At 52.3% G+C, this 20,979-nt stretch overlaps 2 protein-coding genes across 8 annotated transcripts in view; both read left to right on the top strand.

Moving 5' to 3' along the window:
* Positions 1–1,064: 1,064 nt before the first annotated feature.
* Positions 1,065–12,758, top strand: FLYWCH2 (FLYWCH family member 2). 5 transcript variants are annotated; one of them, XM_036310613.1, is made up of 5 exons: positions 2,128–2,318; positions 3,379–3,437; positions 9,080–9,275; positions 9,931–10,369; positions 12,480–12,758. In XM_036310613.1, exons 4-5 carry the CDS (start codon positions 10,033–10,035, stop codon positions 12,572–12,574), a joined length of 432 nt encoding a protein of 143 aa, XP_036166506.1. In that variant the 5' UTR covers positions 2,128–2,318; positions 3,379–3,437; positions 9,080–9,275; positions 9,931–10,032; the 3' UTR covers positions 12,575–12,758. The 5 variants fall into 5 exon arrangements, with proteins under 5 accessions (XP_036166508.1, XP_036166506.1, XP_036166507.1 ...); XM_036310614.1 differs by lacking the exon at positions 3,379–3,437; XM_036310611.1 differs by lacking the exon at positions 9,080–9,275.
* Positions 12,759–19,800: 7,042 nt separating this feature from the next.
* FLYWCH1 (FLYWCH-type zinc finger 1) overlaps positions 19,801–20,979 on the top strand; it is a 31,935-nt gene continuing 30,756 nt past the window's right edge. For 2 of the 3 annotated variants that reach the window (XM_036310532.1, XM_036310531.1), the window contains exon 1: positions 19,802–20,146. The gene's annotated coding sequence lies outside the window, so the exon portion shown is untranslated. Of the gene's footprint in view, positions 20,147–20,979 lie in introns of all 3 variants that reach the window. The other variant, XM_036310533.1, reaches the window with a different exon arrangement.

Genomic DNA, 20,979 nt, shown 5'->3' with positions numbered 1-20,979 from the left:
AAGTAATTGCTCAAGTTACGCAGCAAGCAAATGCCAGGACTGGGATTTGAACCCAGGCATCTGGCCCCAAGCTTACATACTTCCTTTGGCAACATGCTTTAAAAGCCTTTAAAATAGTCACCTTCTTTGACCTCTTTTCAGAATTTAAAGAAAGCGATATCAGAAATTTATACACAAAAATGCTTATCAGGTGCCTGGTGGTGTGGCTCAGTGGTTGAGCTTGGACCTATGAACCAGGAGGTCATGGCTTGATTCCTGCTCAGGGCACCTGCCCGGGGTTGTTGGCTTGATCCCCAGTGTGGGGCACGCAGGAGGCAGTGATTAATCATTGATGTTTCTCTCTCTCCCTCTGCCTCCCTCACTGAAATCAATAAAAAAAAAATTTTTTAAGTGCTTCTCCTATATAATAAAAGGCTAATATACAAATTGTCCCCTCGACCAGGAGTTCAACCAGGGGTGGGCCCGGCCAGCCAACCTCCTGTGTGTCCCCCCCATCCTCACCCCCACCAGACCCCACCCATACACGAATTCGTGCACTGGGCCTCCAGTAAAGTAATAAAATTAGAAACAACCAGTAGTCGGTGGATGATTAGTAATGATAAATAAATCCATGAAGGCCTTTGAATGACACTGGAGACTGTCCTGGAAATGATCGTGGCCCCAGAAGAAAGGACTTAGGGGCAATGGAAGCCTTGCAGGCTGAACCTGGGGTGGGAAGGAGTAATCAGCAGAGGCAGGGCCCAGAAGAAACAGGGAACCTCTCTGGAAGTGGGTGCGGGCTCTGTTGATATTTGGTAGAGAAAGATCCGGATTGGAAATCGGGAGAACATGGGAGAACTGGAGGGTGCAGAGGAGACCGTGGGAAGAGCCGGAAGCCTAGCAGGCAGGCCCCAAGGGGGCAGGACCTGCACGGGTCTGCAGCCTGGGGGCGCTGCCAGCAACCGCTTTAGAGAGACTGGAGGGAGGCGGAGGAAAGGGGTGTCAAGGGAGCGTGCAGTTTCCTAGCGAGGAGCAGTGTGGCAGCGTCTTCCCGCGCGCACACGCCGAGGACTTGCAGCCAGAAGACCCAGGGCTCCGCCGGGCGAAGGGGAGCGGATGGAAGGAGGGATTCGCGAGCTGGAGAAGGTCGCAGTGAGCCGAGGGCCGAGGGCCGAGGACTCCGTGCGGGAGGGAAGGCGGGCAGTCCGCGCCGGCGCAGGGGCTTAGCGCCTGAGCGGTGAGTGTGTAGGTGAGCGTTAGCTCAGACGACGCTGAGACCGCTCCGCCCGCCACCGCCACCTGCCGAGTGTCCAAGACAGCAGCGCGAGGCCCCGCAGCTTCCTGCACCGGGGCAATCCCGGTCCCCACCGCACCGGGTGGTTTGGACGATGACAAGTGTGCAGTGGCTGTGCGAGGGGCGACTGCCGGGCCTATGGGTGAGGCCGGGACCTATGGGCGACGGCTGGACCGATGGGTGAGGCCGGGACCTATGGGCGACGGCTGGACCGATGGGTGAGGCCGGGACCTATGGGCGACGGCTGGACCGATGGATGAGGTCGGGACCTATGGGCGACGGCTGGACCGATGGGTGAGGCCGGGACCTATGGGCGACGGCTGGACCGATGGGTGAGGCCGGGACCTATGGGCGACGGCTGGACCGATGGGTGATGGCTAGACCAATGGACAAGGGCTGGGTGGATGGTGAAGGCTGGGCCGATGGGTGAGGGCCGTACCTACTGGTTAGTGCTGGGCAGGTGGGCAAAGGAGTGACCAGTGGTGTGGGAGAGACCAACCTGCGAGGGCTTGACCTCTGAGCGGGGCCGGACCGTAGGGCGAGGGCGGGACCCTCCCGAGGATGCTGCGCGGTCCAGGACGCTCGCTAAGCGCAGCCGGTGGCTCAAAGAGCGGAAAGGGAGACCTGCCCTCCGCGCGCTCGGGAAGAGACTGGAGTAATCGGGTCTTTAAAAAGTGCCCCGCCTCCTCCGCAGGGACCCGGTGCCGCGCCCTGGGGGCGGCCGGGGGGCTCTGAAACCCACCGCCCGGCGCTGCGAGCCGGAGTCCTGCGCGGACCCCAGCCCGGGCCTCCCGCCCCGACGCCCCGCCCCGCGCGCCGATTGGTCCGGGGGCGCGAGTCCGGCGTCGCGCGGGGAAGACCCGGGAAAGCGGAGTTTCCCCGAGGAATGGGCCGCGGCGCCACTGCGCATGCCTGTGCCGTGACCCCGGCTTGAGGTGACGGCCGCTGCCGAGGCGGGGGCGCCAGCTCGGAGGCGGAGGGACTCGCTGCGCTCAGACCCCGGAGAGGGAGGGTCCCGCTGCGCACACAGTCCGGCCGCCGCCCGGTAAGGACGGGCCCCGGAGGGTCGGGGAGGGTCCCGGGTCCCAGGGCGCGGATGCCCCCACCCCTCGCGGGGGTCTCTCTGAGTTCCTAGGGCGGCTGATCCTGGGGGTCCCCCCGGCTCTGCATCCCAGCGCTCAGGCCACCTCCTTGTCCTTCATCCGCGATTCACCCCCTTTTCCTCGCTCCTTCCTCCACCCCGCCGACCCGGGACTGAGCCCGGATAGACACCCTAAGTCCGGGAGCCCCACGTCAGCCTGCTCTCCTTGACCCCACCCAGTGCTGCTTCCCTCCCCGCACCCATCCTCACCCCGTCCCCTGTGTGGCTCTGGCAGTCCCGCAGGGATGGCGGAGTCGGAAGGGTGCGATCCTGGGAGGGGGACACTCAGAGGCTCGGTCAGGAGGCGATGGACACGATTGGGGAGGATGGGAGCGGGGGCCATTGGGGCGCAGCACAGACAGGTCTGATGGCAAATGGCAATGGGGAAGGGGAATGAAATAACTGATTTTCCGAGCCACGGTGATGAGGGATAGGAGGGGCTATGACGTGAAATTCCCACTTTGGGGGAGCTCTTCCCTGCAAACTACGGAGTAGCAGTTCTTGGACCATCTTGGGGTCATTGCTGCTTTGAAAACCTCCCTGTAAGGATATGTACCAGCTAAGCTGGCCCATCATCCCACCAGTGAGCCAGGCACAGCCCTCCCTGAAGCGCCTAGGACGGTGATGATGGGAGGTGGGGGCAGCTGTCAGTTTCACTGGGAACTTTTTTTAAAACAACCACTACACTCTTACCCTACTTTTAAAAAATATATTTCTTTATTGATTTCAAAGAGGAAGTAAGAGGGAGAGAGAGAGATAGAAACATCAACGATGAGAGAGAATCATTGACTGGCTGCCTCCTGCACACCCCGACTGGGGATCGAGCCGGCAAGCCTGGCACGGAATCGAACCTGGGCCCTTCAGTCCACAGGCGGACGCTCTATCCACTGAGCAAAACTGTCTAGGGCATCCCTATCTATTTTTAAGAAGCTCTGCTAAATTCACCACTGTTCCCATTACACAGGTGTAACCAGCTCGGAGAGTTGTCGGTGGACATTGATGGTATCTTTCATATACAAGAAGGTAATTCAGCCGATCCATCATCAGCCACCAGGCAGGGCTCCCATCTTTCAGAATCTCACCAGTAAGGGATTGGACCTCCCATTAGTTTTCTATTGTTTCAGTAACAAATTAGCACAGACTTAGTGGCTGAAAACAACACAGCTTTGTAACAGTCTTACAGTTCTGGAGTTCAGAAGTCTGATACAGGTCTCAGTGGTTTCAAATCAAGGCGTGTGCAGGGCTGTATTCCTTCCTGAGGACTCTAGAGGAGACCATCTATTTCTTTGTCTTTTGCAGTTTCTAGAGGCCTCCAGCATTCCTTGGCTCATGGCCCCCTCCCTCCATCTTCACAGCCAGCAATGTCGAATTCCTCTGACCCTGTTTCCATCAGCACATCTTTCTCTGACTCTCTCTGCTTCCCTCTTCGGCTTTTTAGGATTGGCCCCACCTGGATAACCCAAGCTCATCTACTTTAGTAGCCTTAATTCCATCTGAAAACTTAATTCTTCTTTGCCATGTAAGGTAACACATTCACAGGTTCCAGGGGTTGGGACTGGACATTGTTGGGGGCCATTGGACATTGTTGGGGGCCATCACACTGCCTCCCAAAGACCTGGTGATATCTCAGAGGCTCCTGCCAGTTCTTAACATTGTGTGAACTGGGCCTTACACTGGGTCATCGTTACACTTCTGGGGTTCCTTTGTGCAGACCAACAGCATTACAGCTGGTTGGGATCAGTGGGTGACTGGTGGCCACAGCAATCTAAAACCATCGGATTACACAATTAAAGGAAGGGTGTAAACCGAGTCCAGTAAGGTAACTGTTAAACTTTTTAATTCATTTCTGCTTCACTTTTTAAAATTTTATTTATTTATTGAACTTTTACTGAGTAAAAATTTAATTTTCAAAATATACACATTTGGCTTAAAGTAGCTGCCTCTCAGTCCTTCCCTTTACACCTAGAAAATAAATTTCTAGAAGGGTGAGGATGAGTCCAGAAGAGAGACTGATGTGCATCCCAGTGGTGTTAAGTAGTATCTCATTGTGGCTTTGTTCTGCATTTCCCATTTGACTAATGATGTGGAACATTTCATGTGCTTATTAGCCATTTGTATATCTTCTTTACAGAAAGGCCAATTCAGAGCCTTTGCCCATTATTAAATTGGGTTGCTTTTTTATTTCAGAGTTAGAGTTCTTTATAAATTCCAGATACAAGACCCTTATCAAATATATAATTTGCAAAAATTTTCTCCCATTCTATGGGTTATCTTTTAACTTTCTTTAAAAAAAAATAACTTACTGATTCCCCACCCCCACCCCCAGCCGGTGTTGATCAGTGGTTAGAATGTTGACCTGCAGACCGAAGTGTCATGGGTTCAATTCCCAGTCAAGGGCGCATACCTGGGTTGCAGATTTGATCCATCCCTAGTTGGGGCACATGTGGAAGGCAACCAGTTAATGTGTCTCTTTCACATTGATCACTCTCCCTCTCCCCCCACTTCCCTCTCCCCACCTCCCTCCCTTCCATTCTCTAAAAATCAATGGAAAAAATATCCTCAGGTGAGGATTAACCAAAAATTTTTTTAAATAAAAATAAAATAGTTTATTGGTTTTGAGAGAGAGAGGAAGGGAGAGGGAGAGAGAGAGAGAAACATTGATGTGAGAGCACAAGAATCACCTGCCTCCTGCACAACCCCTGAGACTGCGGCATGTGCCCTTGACTGGGAATCTCCTGGTGCACAGGAAATGCCCAAGTAACTGCACCACACTCTTTTAACTTTCTTGACAGTGTCCTTCACAAAAGTTTTAAATTTTCTTCAATATATCTGTTTCTTCTTTGGTTGCCTCTACTTTTAGGTGTCATATTGAAAAAAGCTGCCAATCCAAGTTCATGAAGACTTACTGTTATCTTTTTTAAAAAGAGTTTTATAACTAGCTTTTATGATCTATTTAGAGTTAATTTTTGTATATGGTGTAAGGAGGGGGTTCATCTTCATTCCTTTGTATTGGATATCTAATTGTCCCACCACTCAACATTTGTGAAAAGTCTATTCTTTCCCCCATATCAAGGGTCGGATTTAACCTTCACCTCCTAAAGGGGAAGTGTTTTTGGAATTCTTCATAAGGATTTGTCCCTTCTCCCCCATTTATATCAGTGTGGGCCTATGGATATCTATTTTATTCTTTGGGTTATATCCTGAGGACTTACTCTAAAGTCCTGCATGCAGTTTCCTCTGTAACTGGCATTTTTCACTTTAAGCCACAGATGCTCAGGGCAGACCAGCCAGGCCTGGGTTCAAATTTTGGCTCCTGGTAGCTCTGCTATCTGGAGCCACTTACTTAAGTCCTGGAGTCTCAGTCTTCCCAGGGCAGGGGGGATGATGGTGACATTTAGAAGGAAGATTGTTCAGAGATATGGGCTGATGTCATAGGATTTTTGTTCCTGGCTCAGATCTCAACTTGAGGACCAACCACATGGCTCTGGGTAGGTCACTTTAATGTTGGACATGGACAGGCGTGCTGGAGGGGCAGGGTGTGTGCTCTCTCTCTCTCTCTCTCTCTCTCTCTCTCGTTTAATTTTACTCATTTTAAATTCTAGTTGTTTATATTAATCTTTATTTTCTTATATGATATTATGTGGCATAGGAATGGAGACCTTTTTTTTCTAAAGTAGTAGACTAAAAGGAAAATTACCATCTCAGTAAATGTATCTTATGCTTTAAATGTTAAATATTTTCCCTTGTAAAATTAGTTCATGCACGTTACAATTTGGGGGAAATTATAAAAAAATAGAAAACAAGCAAAAATGAAATCCCTCATTCCCACCACTGCTAACATTTTAATGAATACTTCTTAGTTAGCTTTAGTGCATTTTAGTATAATTCTTTGAAAACAGACTAGAAAGCACCTGCTTCTTAAGAATGGGTCAAATAAAATTAGTAAGTACATGAGAAATATAACTGGAATGGAGAATAAATAAAAGACCATTGGATTGAGAGAGAAAGACACAGGACAGGGATTAAAGTTCTTGGTCTTTTTTTTTTTTTTTTTTAAATGCACAGTTGTTTAGCCTAGAAAAGATCATCTTTGCTAAATGTGTTTACTGGACTTTCTAACAACGTTTTTTTGTAAACCAAATATAAACACTTTATTTTTATTTATAGTTAGATACCTTTTTTAAAAGTATATTTTATTGATTTTAGAGAGGAAGGGAGAGAGATATAGAAACATCAATGATAAGAAAGAATCACTGATTGGCTGCCTCCTGCACACCCCCTACTGGGGATCAAGGCCGCAACCCAGGCATGTGCCCTTGGCCGGAATCGAACCTGGGACCCTTCAGTTTGCAGGCCGACACTCTAGCCACTGAGCCAAACCAACTAGGGCACAAATATAAACGCTTTAAAACCTTCTTATATCCTTTTTTACCCCTTGTGTCCTCTTTTTTTCATCTTGGAAAAATGGCTCATTTTAAGGAGCAACATCACTGTCTTGTGGCCTTAAAGTTTAAATTGAATTTTCTACAATTACAGGGTAAGTTAAATTGTGTTCCGGCCCTTTCTAGAGGTCTCTAGACAGGTGGTTTCTACCCTAATAAATGGAAAGAAAACAGGAAATAGGATTATCGGAAAGCTTTGCTTGTAGCTCTGAAGAAAGATATATGTAGAAAACAATGCAGAAATGAAAGTTTGTGATAGGAGGTGGGGATTATCAGATTTACTATTACTGTTTAATGAATTCAATATTACTTTTTCAATTAAATATTTAAAACTTTCAAAATAACCTCAATATAACCTATCTCATTGCTTTCCTTTGGTTAGAAAACTAAATCCGGATAAATTAAGAGTGGTGTCAGCCGAGTAGAGGAGCTGTTTACTATGCAGGCATGTTTTCAAATGGGTAGATCTTGGATGAAGGTGGTTTCTACAAGCATTTTTCATATTTTTAAAATTTGGATGATGAAAAAAAATCCATATAAGCGTAGTCTGGCTCCCCTGGGTGACAGGCAGAGCTTTTGTGCCGGGAGCCGGTCCATCCTTGCTGTTCCAAGGGACCTGGCATATATGGCATACTGTTCTTAATATGTTTGCTCACCTTCTTGGCACTATGTGTTTTAACCAAGGTCACCTCTCTGAGAAAGGTTGTTTCCCCAGGTAGGGATTTTCCCCTGAAGTTAGGGAGGGAATAAAACCCCTTAACTAAGTGCCAGGCGGGTAATTAATCACTTTAACTACGAACAATCATGCTTAAGCTACATAATCTTTACTCCCTGGAATGGAGATAAGAAACGCCCTAACCTTTGGAATAGAGATTGATAGGATAGGAACCAACTGGTATAAATACAGATGTAACAAGACAACAGGACACAGAACCTAGACACAGAACCTACACAGAACCTAGAGACAGAAGAACTTCGCTGGAGAGAACATGGCAAAAGATCCTGGACAGAAACTGGAGACAGAACCTAGAGACAGAACCTAGCAAGAGAACATGGCAAAAGATCCTGGACAGAAACTGGCCACAGAACCTAGAGACAGAATCTGGCTACAGAACCTGGATAGAACATGGCAAGAGAACCTGACTAGAACCTGGTGACTGAACCTGGCTGGAGAACCTAGCAAGAGAACATGGACACAGAACCTGGCTGGAGAACCGAACCAGAACTTGGCTAGAGATCCTAACCAGAACTTCGCTGGAGATCCAGACCAGAACTTGGCTGGAGATCCTGGTTAGAGATCCTGGCTAGGCTGCTGATCAACTGAACGCTGTCTCCGTGTCATTCCTTCTTCGCCGACTCCGTCCACACCTTTGGGGACCCCTGGACCTGCTGGGGTTGGACCCCAGCACTTTTGGAACTGTGGTGGCATTTGTGTGAAGATCCAGCTGGTTTGAGGACTTCTAACTGAGTAAATAGTCCCTAGTGCAGTGGTTCTCAACCTTCTGGCCCTTTAAATACAGTTCCTCATGTTGTGACCCAACCGTACAATTATTTTCGTTGCTACTTCATAACTGTAATGTTGCTACTGTTATGAATCGTAATGTAAATATCTGATATGCAGGATGGTCTTAGGCGACCCCTGTGAAAGGGCCGTTCAACCCAAAGGGATCACGACCCACAGGTTGAGAACCGCTGTCCTAGTGTCATGTGCAGGCCCTGCACACTCCTGCCTTCGGGACATGCTCTCGGTTTGAACGTGCATGGAATTTTGGGGTCAAGATATAGAGACACCACACGCTATGATTTATTAGGCACTTACCTTGTTCTGTGTTGCTATGGACTGAATTGTGCCTGCCCCCAGACCCATGTGTTGAATCTCACCCTCAGGACCTCAGAATGTGGCTGTGTTAGAGAAAGGGCCTTTAGGATATAGACACACACAGGGAAGACCATGTGAGGACACAGGAAAAGGAAACAGTGAGAACTGAGGGTGCAAGTAGGCCTGTGTGGGCTTTGCCGCAGCCTGGTCCTGGGCAGGGCAGGCAAGATGTCTCCTCAGGCTGCAGCATTATTTCTGGGCTAACATGGTACTACTGGGAAGACCTGCCATCCGCTCATCACCTACTTGCCCCCAAAACAAAAAAGTCCACCCAATGCTTATGCCCCAGGGCCATGGTCTTCAGACCAGCCCAGCCCCGTAATCTGTCCTTTCTGCTTCTCCAGGCCAGAAGCCAGGGAGCCCTCAGTGACCACAGATTCTCTGGACAGCTTCACAGCCCTGTCCCCGCTCAGCTGAGGCAGTGGAGCACCAGCTCAAGCACAAGATCGCTGCCTTCATGGACTATGAAAGCACCCCTGGCACCTCCTGAGCTCTGGGTGGCCCCAGGCCTCCCGCCTGGGGTGAGGGCCAGATCTAGTTGTGAGTCCAGAGTCACACCTCTCAGGGCCAGGGACTCTGTGGTCTGCAGAGTGTCAGGGTGAGAGGGTGCTGGGGATTCTGGGAAGGTCAGTGACCTGAGCTCATGTCCCCAGTGCTTGTCTCTGATGCTTGGTGCTCAGGAACGCCAGTGACTGTTATCCTGGACAAGGCACGCCAGGTGTCATGTGGGATGGGCTCCAGCTCAGCCTCAGCTGCCCTCCCACCTCTGCCGCTTCATGGCTGTGCTGGTCGCCCTGGGAGGCTCAGTGTCCTCATCTGTAACCTGGGTCAGTGAGAATGGCGGACTTTCATAACATGGGGCTGGAAGGTTAAATGGAAAACCCATGAGACACTTCGCTTCAGGCTCAGCACCCAAGCACCTGGATTTGTAGTAACTCAGTTATCAGTATCTTAATCCCCAGCAGCCTTCCACCCCCCCCCCCCCGCCCCCAAGGGCAGGGCTTAATTGTAAAAGCACATTTACAGGTGGGGAAGTGAGGTTTGGATGGAGGAGGTGACATGCTCACTGCGGTGAAGAGAGGAGCTGGCCAAGCAGAAGCACCGGCCCAGGCTTCTCCAGCTCTGTTCAAACTGCGCCCCAGATCCATTCTCCTTGAGCCCAGGCTTCACTGTGGGGGTTTGCTTTCTCCCTTAGGACAGAGCCCCTGGACTGCCAGGTTGCTTGCCAGGAATCGGGAGGAGAAATCCGTCTCCTGGAGCTTGAGTGTGGCCTGGGGGACAGGCCGTTGGTCCCAGAATGCCCCTGCCTGAGCCCAGCGAGCAGGAGGGCGAGAGTGTGAAGGCCGGCCAGGAGCCGTCCCCACAGGCCCCTGAGCCGGGCACAGATGTCGTCCCTTCAGCTCCCAGGAAGCCCAATCCCAGGAAGTTCTCCAAACTGGTCCTGCTGACAGCATCCAAAGACAGTGACAAAGTGGCCGCCGCCAAGCGCAAGGGAGTGCACTGCATCATGTCCCTGGGGGTGCCCGGCCCCACCACCCTGGCCAAGGCCCTCCTCAAGATCCATCCCGAGGCCCAGCGTGCCATTGAGGCAGCCCCCCCAGAGCCTGAGCAGAAACGCAGGAAGCTGGACACAGGTGAGGCCCTCGTCCCAGCGAGCCAAACTGAGCAAGACGTCCCTGGGGCTGCAAGTCCCCTGACACCCGCACAGCCGAGGGGCAGACTGGCTTGACTGGCTCTAGAAAGAGCATGCCCGTGCTGTGAGCGTGTCTGCATGTATTCTCTCTCTCCACGTTACATATGAGTGTAAATCTCTGCGTGTCTGTAGCCTCGATGCATGTGTGTCTAGGGTTCTGTGTCTACATGTGGATTTGCCTGGAAAGGTATATCTGTGTGTGTCCACGTCTCTGGGCCTATTTCTGTCCATGTCTGCTCTTTTTTTTTTTTTTTTAAATCCTCACCCTTTCCACTGATTTTTAGAGAATAGAAGGGAGGGAGGGAGAAAGAGAGAGAGAGAGAGAGAGAGAGAGAGAGAGAGAAACATTGATGTAAGAGAGATACATTGATTGGTTGCCTCCTGCACACACCCTGACCCGGATTAGGGATCAAGCCTGCAACCAAAGTATGTGTACTTGACAGGGGATCGAACCCACAGCCCTTCAGTCTGAGTGCTGATGATCTAACCCAGCCGTGGGCAAACTACGGCCCGATGGCCGGATCCAGCCCGTTTGAAATGAATAAAACTATTGAAAAAAAAGACCGTACCCTTTTATGTAATGATGTTTACTTTGAATTTATATTAGTTCACACAAACACTCCATCCATGCTTTTGTTCCGGCCCTCCGGTCCAGTTTAAGAACCCATTGTGGCCCTCGAGTCAAAAAGTTTGCCCACCCCTGCTCTAACCACTGAGCAACTGGCAAGGGCTGTCCATTGCCTGCTCTTGTGTATTTCTGTATTTATGTGTTCGGGGGGGTCTGTGTGTGCATACTTCTGTGCCAAAGTCTATTTGGAGCCCCAGGCTTGGTGCAGGTGACAGTGGGACTTGGAAACCTGAGGGACGCCTGGGGGAGGGGATCCCTAGTAGCTGGGAAGGAGATGAGCTGAGGTTTCTTCCCAACCAGAAACAGGGTCTGCTGTGCCCTGAGAAAATAGAGAAAATAAAGCCACAGCAGTTGGCCCTATTTGCTGCGTATGAACAGGGGCCTCCTTGGAGTCAGTCAGGGCACTCGGCTTGGTAGCCAGTCCCGGGAAAGGGAAACCAAAGCTTCCTGGCTTCCACCAGGTAGCTGGGCAGTACAAGGGACCCCTCCGCACTGATGGAAACAGTGGTGAGTGCTGTGAAGTCAGGGGTGGGGACCCCTACTACTTCCCCAAGGTTGAGACATTAAGGCTCCTGAGACGGGACACCCCAGCTACAGGCCTGAGGAACCCCTCACCCTCCACCCCCTGTTGGATAGGAGCTGTAATCAGGGAGTTGGGGACCCCATCTCCCCAGAACCTGCAGTGTGCCCAGTGTACCCTGTGAGCGCTTCCACCAGCCAGTTCTGGCTCAGGGCCTCCATGTGTATACCTGCTTCCTCCTGCAGCCCAGGGGGTGGAGGGTGCTGTCCTGTGACCTGTTGGGAAGCAGGGTTCAGAGAGGCCAAGTTATTACCCTGCGCCCACCAGCTGGCCCTGCAGAGGGTGGGGGGCATCTGGCTCAGAGACCGTCTTCCCGCTCAACTCAGTGGTTGGGCCGGCTCCAGGGCCTTTCCGCCCTCTCTGAGGCCTCAGCCTGGGCATCCGCCCAGGTTCTTGGGCCAGAGGGGCTCTGCCCCACACACGCTATTGTGAGGATTCGAACAAAAGCCAGCCTTCCTCGGGTGGAGAGATGGAGGGCAGAGCCAGGCTGTCTCTCTGCCCCACAGGCTCCCTTAGGCAGGTACTCCAGCAGTCACCAACCCCCTCAGCTGCCATCCCACCTTCACACGAGCACGCCCCTTGCTCCATCCCTGGCCAGGGGCACTGGGGACAGTAGCAGCTTCCTAGTCCTCAGCTCAGATTTGGCCCAAAGTTTCCTGGAAATGACTGTAGCAGCCTCTGTGGCCTTTGGGAGCGTATCTCTGAGTTGGCAATCTTCGAAGTCGGTCAGTGGTGCCCAGGTCATCCCCTGGTGGGCTGAGAGCTCAGGGATTCGGGCCTGTGCCACACCCTCACCCCTCCCTTTTCCTCTGAACCCTCCTGACCCACCCCATTCTCTTCCAGAAGGAAAAGAAGACGGAAGGTTGGCAGAGGGGCCAGCTCCCAGTCCCACAGTGGGCGGGGAGGAGGCCTCTGTGGGGCCCAGCGAGGCTCCGTAACCCTGAGACTGCAGGCACGGCGTCCTTGATGGCTCAGTGAACTTGGCTGTGACTTCTTCTGCCTGGGGCCCAGTCCCCAATGATTTTCACTCACAACATTGTGTAATGTTTTTCAGCTCAAGCTCAAGTTACTTTTGTAAGCAGAACAAAAGATTAAAATAAAATAAAATAAAATAAATGCTAAATCCTATCATGAACAGGTTGTAAAAATTCCAGGATTCTGGGTCCTTTGAGGCCCAACTCCAACCCCACCAGCACTCACATGGTCCTTCCCCAGGCTGCCTGGACTGGGCTCTATTTCCGATTCAGGAGGGCTCTCGAGGGCCTCCATCCCCCAGAACCTCACACCCCGAGGGCTCCTTCGATCTGGAAATCCAGCCCCTGGCAAGAGACTCGGTGGGTCTCTGAGGTTCCCTTCCTTCTGCCCTGGTCTGAAAGGGGACAGTGGGACCTCCAGCCCTGACCCCCTAGGAAGCTGATCCAGCCACCTCCCTGGCTCCCTCCAGGGCCCGTCCCCTTGCTGGAGCCTCAGGAGGCTCACCTCCTCCAGGCAGCCACATGGGACTGATAGCCCCCTGCACAGGGCTCTGCCATCACTGCGGCCCAGGGTTCTGCTGAGCGGGGGGCTGCAGTCTGGTGGCGGGCCCCCTGACAAGTGTGTGGTGTTCCCATCATGTTCCTTCCAGGTGGGTTGGGGCTGAGATGACCAGGAGCCTGAACCCCTCTCTAGCTCCTGGGTGCTGCCACTGCTGGAGGAGGAAGTGGAGGAACTCCACAGCTCTCCTCCAACCAGAAGTCCAGGTCCCCCAGAGGCCCCGAGACTCAGTTGCCTCACCACAGTGGCCCTCATTATTTGTAAACTGCCACTGGGCACAAGGAAATGGCTTATTTTAAAAAAATACATTTTTATTGATTTTGATACCAAATTTATGGACTGGAACCCAGATTCTTTGTCCACCGGAATTGAAGAATGAATCCACGGACAGAAAGTGGTATAGCAAAGGTGAAGATTTATTGAAGAACAAGTACAGACTCCCACATGGGGAGAGGGAAAGTCCCACAGAACTAACTCCCATATAGGGAGGGGGAAGAGTCCCACAGAACTGACTACCACGTAGGGAGGGGAAAAGGGCCCCACTGAGTTCCTTTTCCCTATGGCTTATAAAAGCTACAGATCCTGGTGCCTTGATATCCCTTCTGATTGGTCAATATTCCCCTTCGAATTGGTTACTATAGTGATTCCTAAGGCCCTCCTCCCTCATCTCCTTCCATTCCTCTGGGCTTTCTTTTCCATCTGGATGAAGGGCTCCCTTCTCTTTATTTTGTAAATGTAGACCTTTCCTGGCTACTTCCCGTTCCCTTGTCTTATGGAAATGCAACTGTTGCTGCTCCCCTGTCTTATGGCGATGTAAGTGCACCTGGCTTCCTTGTGTTATGGAAATGTACTTTCTCCCAGTCTGCAGCCCCGAGCTTTTCCGGGGACCCCAATTCTAAAAAAACCCTAAGCCTGCCTATGTTCCCCCCAAATCCCTGCTTCAATTTCAGAGAGGAAGGGAGAGGGGAGAGAAAGATAGAAACATCAATGGTGAGAGAGAATCACTGATCAGCTGCCTCCTGCACGCCCCACACTGGGGATTGAGCCCACAACCCGGGCATGTGTCCTGACCAGGAATCCAACTGTGACCTCCTGCTTCATAGGTCGACGCTCAATCACTGAGCTAGCTACACGGGCCAGGTATCTCTTGACACCGTCTCAGGAGAGCTAGTTGCCCAGCACGTTTTCCTTGCCAGCTCTCCATTTCGCTATTTTATTTTTACAGCATGTTTGTCTGTAACGTTTATATCCTGCAACCATAATTTGAGATGTTCTTTTGTCTTAATTCCAGATTTAAATAGGTTCCCCTTACCCACCAATTCCTGCTTTCCTCCGTTCTGAGTCATCCTTTAGCGGGGCAGGTTTTGTCTGATGGTAAGAACGTAGGAGGAGTTGCTCAGGCTCTAGCGTGTGATGGCGGAGTGCCCCCCGGGAAGCAGGGGTGAGGAAGGGGAGGAGAGGAGAGGGGGGCAGGCCAGGCGTGACTTCACCCCACTCAGCCTGGCATCCAGGCAGCCCCAGCCTGGGCGGGTCAGAGAGGAATGACAGGCCTGCCCACTCCCCGAACTTCAGTGTGGCATTACTGACCCCTCCTGCTGCTGCCAGGGAAGCTGCAAGCTGCGTGGGCACTCATGTCCTCAGTGAGGGGCCTGGCTGACTTGGTGGCCCCTGGAGGCTGCTTGAGGGCACAGCAAAGGCCCATCTCCCTCCCAAGTGGCCGTCATCTGCCTGGAAGGTGTTTAGGACCGCGGGTCAGGAAGCCCCTGCTAGCCACGCCGGGAACACACACAAGGGCCAGCAGTGTCCAAGATTTTCTTTATTTTGAAACATTTCAAGTTCGTATAAAAGTTAAAGGAGCGGTGTGGGGGACATGGTATAATTCTCACCTAGGTTCACCCCCATTTCTACCCCTTCTCCTCTCTCTCCTGCCACTTGCCGTCCCCTTCACTTCTTGAAGACCTTCAAGTCTGTCCAGAGCAGGGTGCCTGGGATCTAGTGATAAACAAGTCACAGCGCTGGCCTCCCAGGGCTAGACAGGAAACACGGAACTTCCTGACTGGTCAGTCCATGAAAGCTGGGGCAAAGGGCTGCCCACAGTGTCTGACAGGGGCCTGGCTCACGGAGGGCAGCCTGAGAAAGCCCCTAGGGCAGTGGTTCTCAACCTTCCTGAAGCCTCGACCCTTCAATACAGTTCCTCATGTTGTGGTTGTTAGGTTAGGTGGCTCAGGAGGCGGCGCAAGAAATAGAGAGTCCAGTGAATCAGAAAAGAAAGGAAAGGAAAAGGTTTATTTCTGCATCCCCGGGAGACCCGCGTACCCCAAGGACAGGGCACGTGGATTCACGCCAACAGGGAGGGGGGCGCTTTTTTTATACTGCCCTTGGGTGAGGGGCGGGGACATGAGCTGAGGGATTCAGTTGAGGAAGTTTCAGCTGCAGGGGTCAGCCAGGTATTCAGGAATGAGTCAGTATCTGTGTGGGGGTCGTTGTGGATTCAGGGAGAAGCCAGTATCTGTGTCTGGCACGCTGATCTGTTAGACATGCCAGGGGGAGTCCATTATCTCGTCACATGTCTGCATGTATCGATCCTGGGCTCTCTCCGACCTAACAGTGGTGACCCCCAACCATAAAACTATTTTCGTGGCTACTTCATAACAGTAATGTTGCTACTGTGATGAATCGTAATGTAAATATCTGATATGCAGGATGTATTTTCATTGTTACAAATTGAACATAATTAAAGCATAGTGATTAATCACAAAAACAATATGTAATTATATATGTGTTTTCCGATGGTCTTAGGCGACCCCTGTGAAAGGGTCGTTCGACCCCCAAAGGGGTCGCGACCCACAGGTTGAGAACCGCTGCCCTAGAGGGAGTTGAAGGGTGAGGATAGTGGGTGAGAGGATTGAGCCCAGGGCCCGGATGGAGCCGGGCAGGAAGACCAGTGGCAGGAATGGTGAGCAGATGCGGGTGGCTCAGGGCCTGGAGGCCACAGTGAGGGTTTCAGATTCATCACAGGTTGGGAGGTCAGGAATGGATCCATGAAGAGGAGGGACGTGGTCAGCATCATTACACAAAACTCCCCCCAGGGCCATGAGGATGGACTGGTAGGGTCCAAAGTGGGGGCTGGAGAGCCACTGAGGAGGCCCTGATTGGTTGATTTGCTTGGGAGACAGGGCATGAGGGAGAGAGAGTAGCAGCCTTCCCAGTGAGGGGTGACAGTGCCACCTACCAGGAGGGTAATCCAGGAGAAGGGTCAGGGGAAAGTGACCCATTCTGGTCATATGGGAGGCAACCCATCGATGTTTCTTACAGGGATATTTCCCCTTCCTCTCTGTCTATATCTATCTATCTATTTTTCTTAAATCCTCACCCAAGGATATTTTTCCATTGACTTTTAGAGAGAGTGAAAAGAGAGGGAAAGACAGAGAGAAACATCAATGTGAGAGAAACACATCCATGGGTTGCCTCCTGCACTGGCCCCAATGGGCCTTTGACTGTGTTAACGTAAAAACCATTCAAACCTGTAAAGAATTTTGTGAGTTTATTTGAGCCAATCTGTTGACAATTGCCAGGAAGCAGACTCTCAACAGATTAGGTTATGCTCCAGAGAATGGGGAGTTCATTCCTTGTTTTCATAAATTACCATCAAAAGGAAAATACGTGAGTTACATGAAATTCATTGGTGATAGATTAGGGAGGTGGGAGAAAGCAAAGGAGGGGGGAACCTCTGGGACTGGATAAAAAGTGAAATGATGGACATGTGCTTCTTTGACACAGATGGATACAGGATAGTTAACATAGTGAACAGGTGACGATTAACGCGATAATAACAATGAGGGAGTGCCATGTGTTGTGCCCGAAGGGTCCGGAAAAAGGGAAGTTACAAGTTACCCAGACATTTCACAGGTATGTTATTTTAGATGCAAAAAGACAAAAGGCTCAGTAAAGATCAGAGTTGATCTTTGTCAGGGAAAATACTGGCCTAGGACATGACTACCCACCATAACCTGCTTGTAGTTAAATATTTAATTTTCAGACCATCCTTCGCGGTTATTATTGAGTTTGCACAACCGCCATGCAGGCCTTCCCTGAGCTAGTCAAGGTTAGCACATGGCCCCTTTCGTCCCCAATCGGAATGGAACCCGGGACCCTTAGGTCCGCAGGCCCAAGCTCTACTCACTGAGCAAACCGGCTAGGGCTAAGTTTTGGACATATATATCCACTTTTTCTCGGGTGAGGATTAGAAAAAAGGAAATAATAGCACCCTCCTCTTGTGTGTACAACTTAAGCCTGTTTTCTCCTTGGGGTTGTATTCCCCTTGGTTGCTTTCCAGAGCTGTCGTGGGACCCCAGATTCCCAATCCGCCGCGACTTTGCAGGGCAGCCCGGAGTGGGGGGAGGGGGGAGGGGGGAAGAGGGGGAGGGAGGAGATCCAGGCGCCTCCCCAACACCGGGTCGGGAGGACCGCTGTTCTTCTGCAGTCTCAGCCTATCCCTACGGACCCAAGACGCCCAAGACGCACACCCGCACCTTGAGGAGCGGGCAGCGGCCCTAAGGCGCCTTCTGCAGGGGGAGGGGGTGGGCGATTGACCGGCAGATGGCCAGATACCGGGAGAACGCGAGCGAAATCCTAACTCCTTGTCTTTTCCGACCTAAAGTCTAGCACACATTGCAGCCACCCCTCCTCCCCGTTTTATTTCCCCATAGCAATTTTTAAAAATTTTTAAGATGTAAAATTTATCTTTCAATTACAGTTTACATTCAATAAGCACGTACTACCTCTAAGACAGACCATTAACCCAGTGTTTGTATCTACTGCTTCCTGCCCCGCCCCCATAACAGAAGCTCGACGTCTCCCAGGAGGGGGGCTTTGTGGATGCTGGTCTCCGAGGTGCCGGGTGTGGAGAACAGGGGGGTGGGGAGGGGTGCGGGGCGCGGAGGACAGGCGGCGGGCAGAGGTCGGAGGCGGGCGGCGCACAGGGGTGAGAGGAAGACCTGGCGGTGCGGGCGGGCGGGAGGCAGAGGGCTGAACGTGTCGCGGGCAGGAGAGGGTGCGGGAGAGCACGGGGGAGAAAGAGAGGTTGCGGAGACCATGGAAACAGGAGCCGGCAGGAGACCCCGGGTTGGAGGGCCCCGTGGGCCCTGGACCTCCACCTGCCTGCCGCCAGGGGGCGCTTCCAGCCGCCGCTTCCAGCGACGGGAGAGGCGGAGGGAAGGGGTGTCAGAAGCGCGTGGCATTTCCTAGAGAGAAGCAGCGTCTTCACTCTGCAAACTCCGACGCCGGGACGCGCTGCTAGCAGACTGGGGGCCCTGGCGGGCGAGGGGGAGCAGAGGGGGCTGGGGAGGGTTGCGGCGAACGAGGGTCCGGGACACCGAGCGGGAGGGGAGGCGAGGCGCGTTGGGTCTACACGCAGGAGCTTCGAGTCTGCGGCCACTCGCCAGGTGTCCCGGAAAGCAGTGCGGGGCCCCGCAGCTCCCCACGCCCGGTCCCCACAGCACGGGGTGGTCGGAGAATGACAAGTGTCCAGTGGCTGTGCGAAGGGAGACCGCTGGACAGACGGACAAGGTCGGGACCAAAGGGCCAACGCTGGACCGATGGGCGAGAGAGGGACCAAGCGGAATAGGTGCTTTCCTCCCCGGAACGTCAAAGGGGTGGATAGTTCGGTTTGTCTGACGTTTTATTTGACCTAATTCCACACCTACAGAAAAATGTCAAGAAGTGTACAAAGGATTCCCATGTATTCTCCACCAGATTCCCCGACTGTTAGGAATGATGCCAGCCACAGCAGCAATATTCATAATAGGTTTAGAAACGAAATGTCCAATGGGAAAATAAATTATGTAGGCAATCACATGTAAAATAAGGTTATAATATATATTTTAGTTGGCTACCTACTATAAGAAAGAGCTTCCCTTCTCCCCCATTTACTTGTTTACATCAGTGTTGACTCATAGATTCTTACTTTATTCAAGGTTATAATCCATTATTATTATTATTATTATTCATTTTGAATCTCAAATTGGCCCAGTTTGGGGCGGGGTCATTTGAAGGTTTCAATGAGGAGCATAAGAAACTTCCTTCTGCTCCCCCTTTGTAAGCGCGAAGTCAAGTCCAGAGGGAGGTCCGGGGTTCCCAATGAAACCCTGCACCCTCTAGTCCAGCGGTTCTCAACCGGTGGGTCGCGACCCCTTTGGGGGTCGAACGACCCTTTCACAGGGGTCGCCTAAGACCATCGGAAAACACACATATAATTACATATTGTTTTTGTGATTTGTCACTGTGCTTGAATTATGTTCAATTTGTAACAATGAAAATACATCCTGCATATCAGATATTTACATTACGATTCATAATAGTAGCAACATTACAGTGATGAAGTAGCAACGAAAATAATTTTATGGTTGGGGGTCACCACAACATGAGGAACTGTATTAAAGGGTCGCGGCATTAGGAAGGTTGAGAACCACTGCTCTAGTCTGAGACCTGCCGGCTCAGGACCCCCGACCCCCAGTCGGAGCCGCAAGTCCTACCGAGGCTCCGCCCCGACGCCGCCACCCAATCCGGGCTTTCCCCGCCTCCTTTGCGAGCCCTGGCCCCGCCCCCCGCGCCGATTGGTTGGGCTGCAGGCTCCGCGCAGCGCACGGAAGACCCGGAGAAGCGGAATTCTTGTGCCCCGATGGGCTCTGCTGCGCGGGCTCCCCGGGAGCTCGCCTAGGCGTTCTCCGAGGCCGGCCCCCCAGCCCCGCGACGGGGTGACGCGCGCTCCCCACCACCCGCGGGACGGCGCGCGGGCGCAGGGCTCGCCCCCGAGAGGGCATGTGGGGGCGGGGACCCGGAGCTCGTGTTGCGCTGGCCGGAGGGGCCTGGGCCGCAAGGTGGACGCCGTGACTGCAGCGGCCGAGGCCAGAGGACCTGCCGCGGCTCGGTCCCGGAGAAGGAGGGCCCTGCTGCCGTCGCCACCCGGCCGGTGCCCGGTGAGGACGGGTACCAGCGGGTCGGGAGGATCCCCGGTCCCAGGCGCGGGCGCGCCTCTCCCGGCCGTCCCAGGGGTTGCTGCTGCTGGGAGGAGGGGGGTCCCCAGGCTTTGGGTACCGGCGCCTAGGCCGCCTCCTTGTCCTTCCCCCGGGATTCGCCTCTTTTCTCCTCGCCCCTCCTCCCCCAACACACCCCACCCTGGGGCTGAGCCCTGACACCCCAAACCAGAGAGCCCCACATTTGCCCGTCGCCCCCGGCGGTGTCCACCCCACCGCACACTGCCTCCATCCTGGCACCCATCTCTGCGGCTCTGGAGGTACCAGTGAGTGACCTTGCACTTTTGCTGTTGTTGCATTCCTCCGTCCACGTCTGGTTATGTCGATTGTCCACTGTGGCTTTCAACTTCTTTTCAACTGACACCGAGAAATATATTTTACATGCAGACCCTGTGCCTGTAGATGTAGATTAATGAAAGATTACTTTAAAGGGAGATATTACCCTAACTGCACATTCCATTCCGTTCTATTCTATTCTGTTCTGTTCTTTCCATTCCAGAAAACTATTGCTAACCCATGAAATTGATTTCAGGACCTAATCCGTGTGACCATAGTTCAAAATGCTTGCCCTCACCATCGGTCTTTCGCTTCCGTTACTCCTTGCCTTTGGAGGATGCTGAGCTCCAATAATTAGAGAATCACGTGAAACCTTATTATTTTGACATTTCTGGTTCTCAAGGCCAAAACCGTTTCCAGGACTTGATTTGAATTTTCTGGCTTGATTCAATCAGGTTTCTCTTGTTCCTCTTCCAAAAGCCCTTAGTCAGATGGGGGGC

This window comes from Myotis myotis, unplaced genomic scaffold, assembly GCF_014108235.1.
Source record: "Myotis myotis isolate mMyoMyo1 unplaced genomic scaffold, mMyoMyo1.p scaffold_m19_p_5, whole genome shotgun sequence".
Classification (NCBI taxonomy): Eukaryota; Metazoa; Chordata; class Mammalia; order Chiroptera; family Vespertilionidae; genus Myotis; species Myotis myotis.
Note: the sequence above shows the minus strand (reverse complement) of the source record. Positions and strands in the feature narration are given on the sequence as shown.

Excerpts from the sequence above, each read along its gene's own strand:
- FLYWCH2 (XM_036310615.1), top strand. The coding sequence starts at position 10,033 with ATGCCCCTGCCTGAGCCCAGCGAGCAGGAGGGCGAGAGTGTGAAGGCC. Across the intron at positions 10,370-12,479 it reads ACGCAGGAAGCTGGACACAG|AAGGAAAAGAAGACGGAAGG; the intron begins GTGAGGCCCTCG and ends ATTCTCTTCCAG.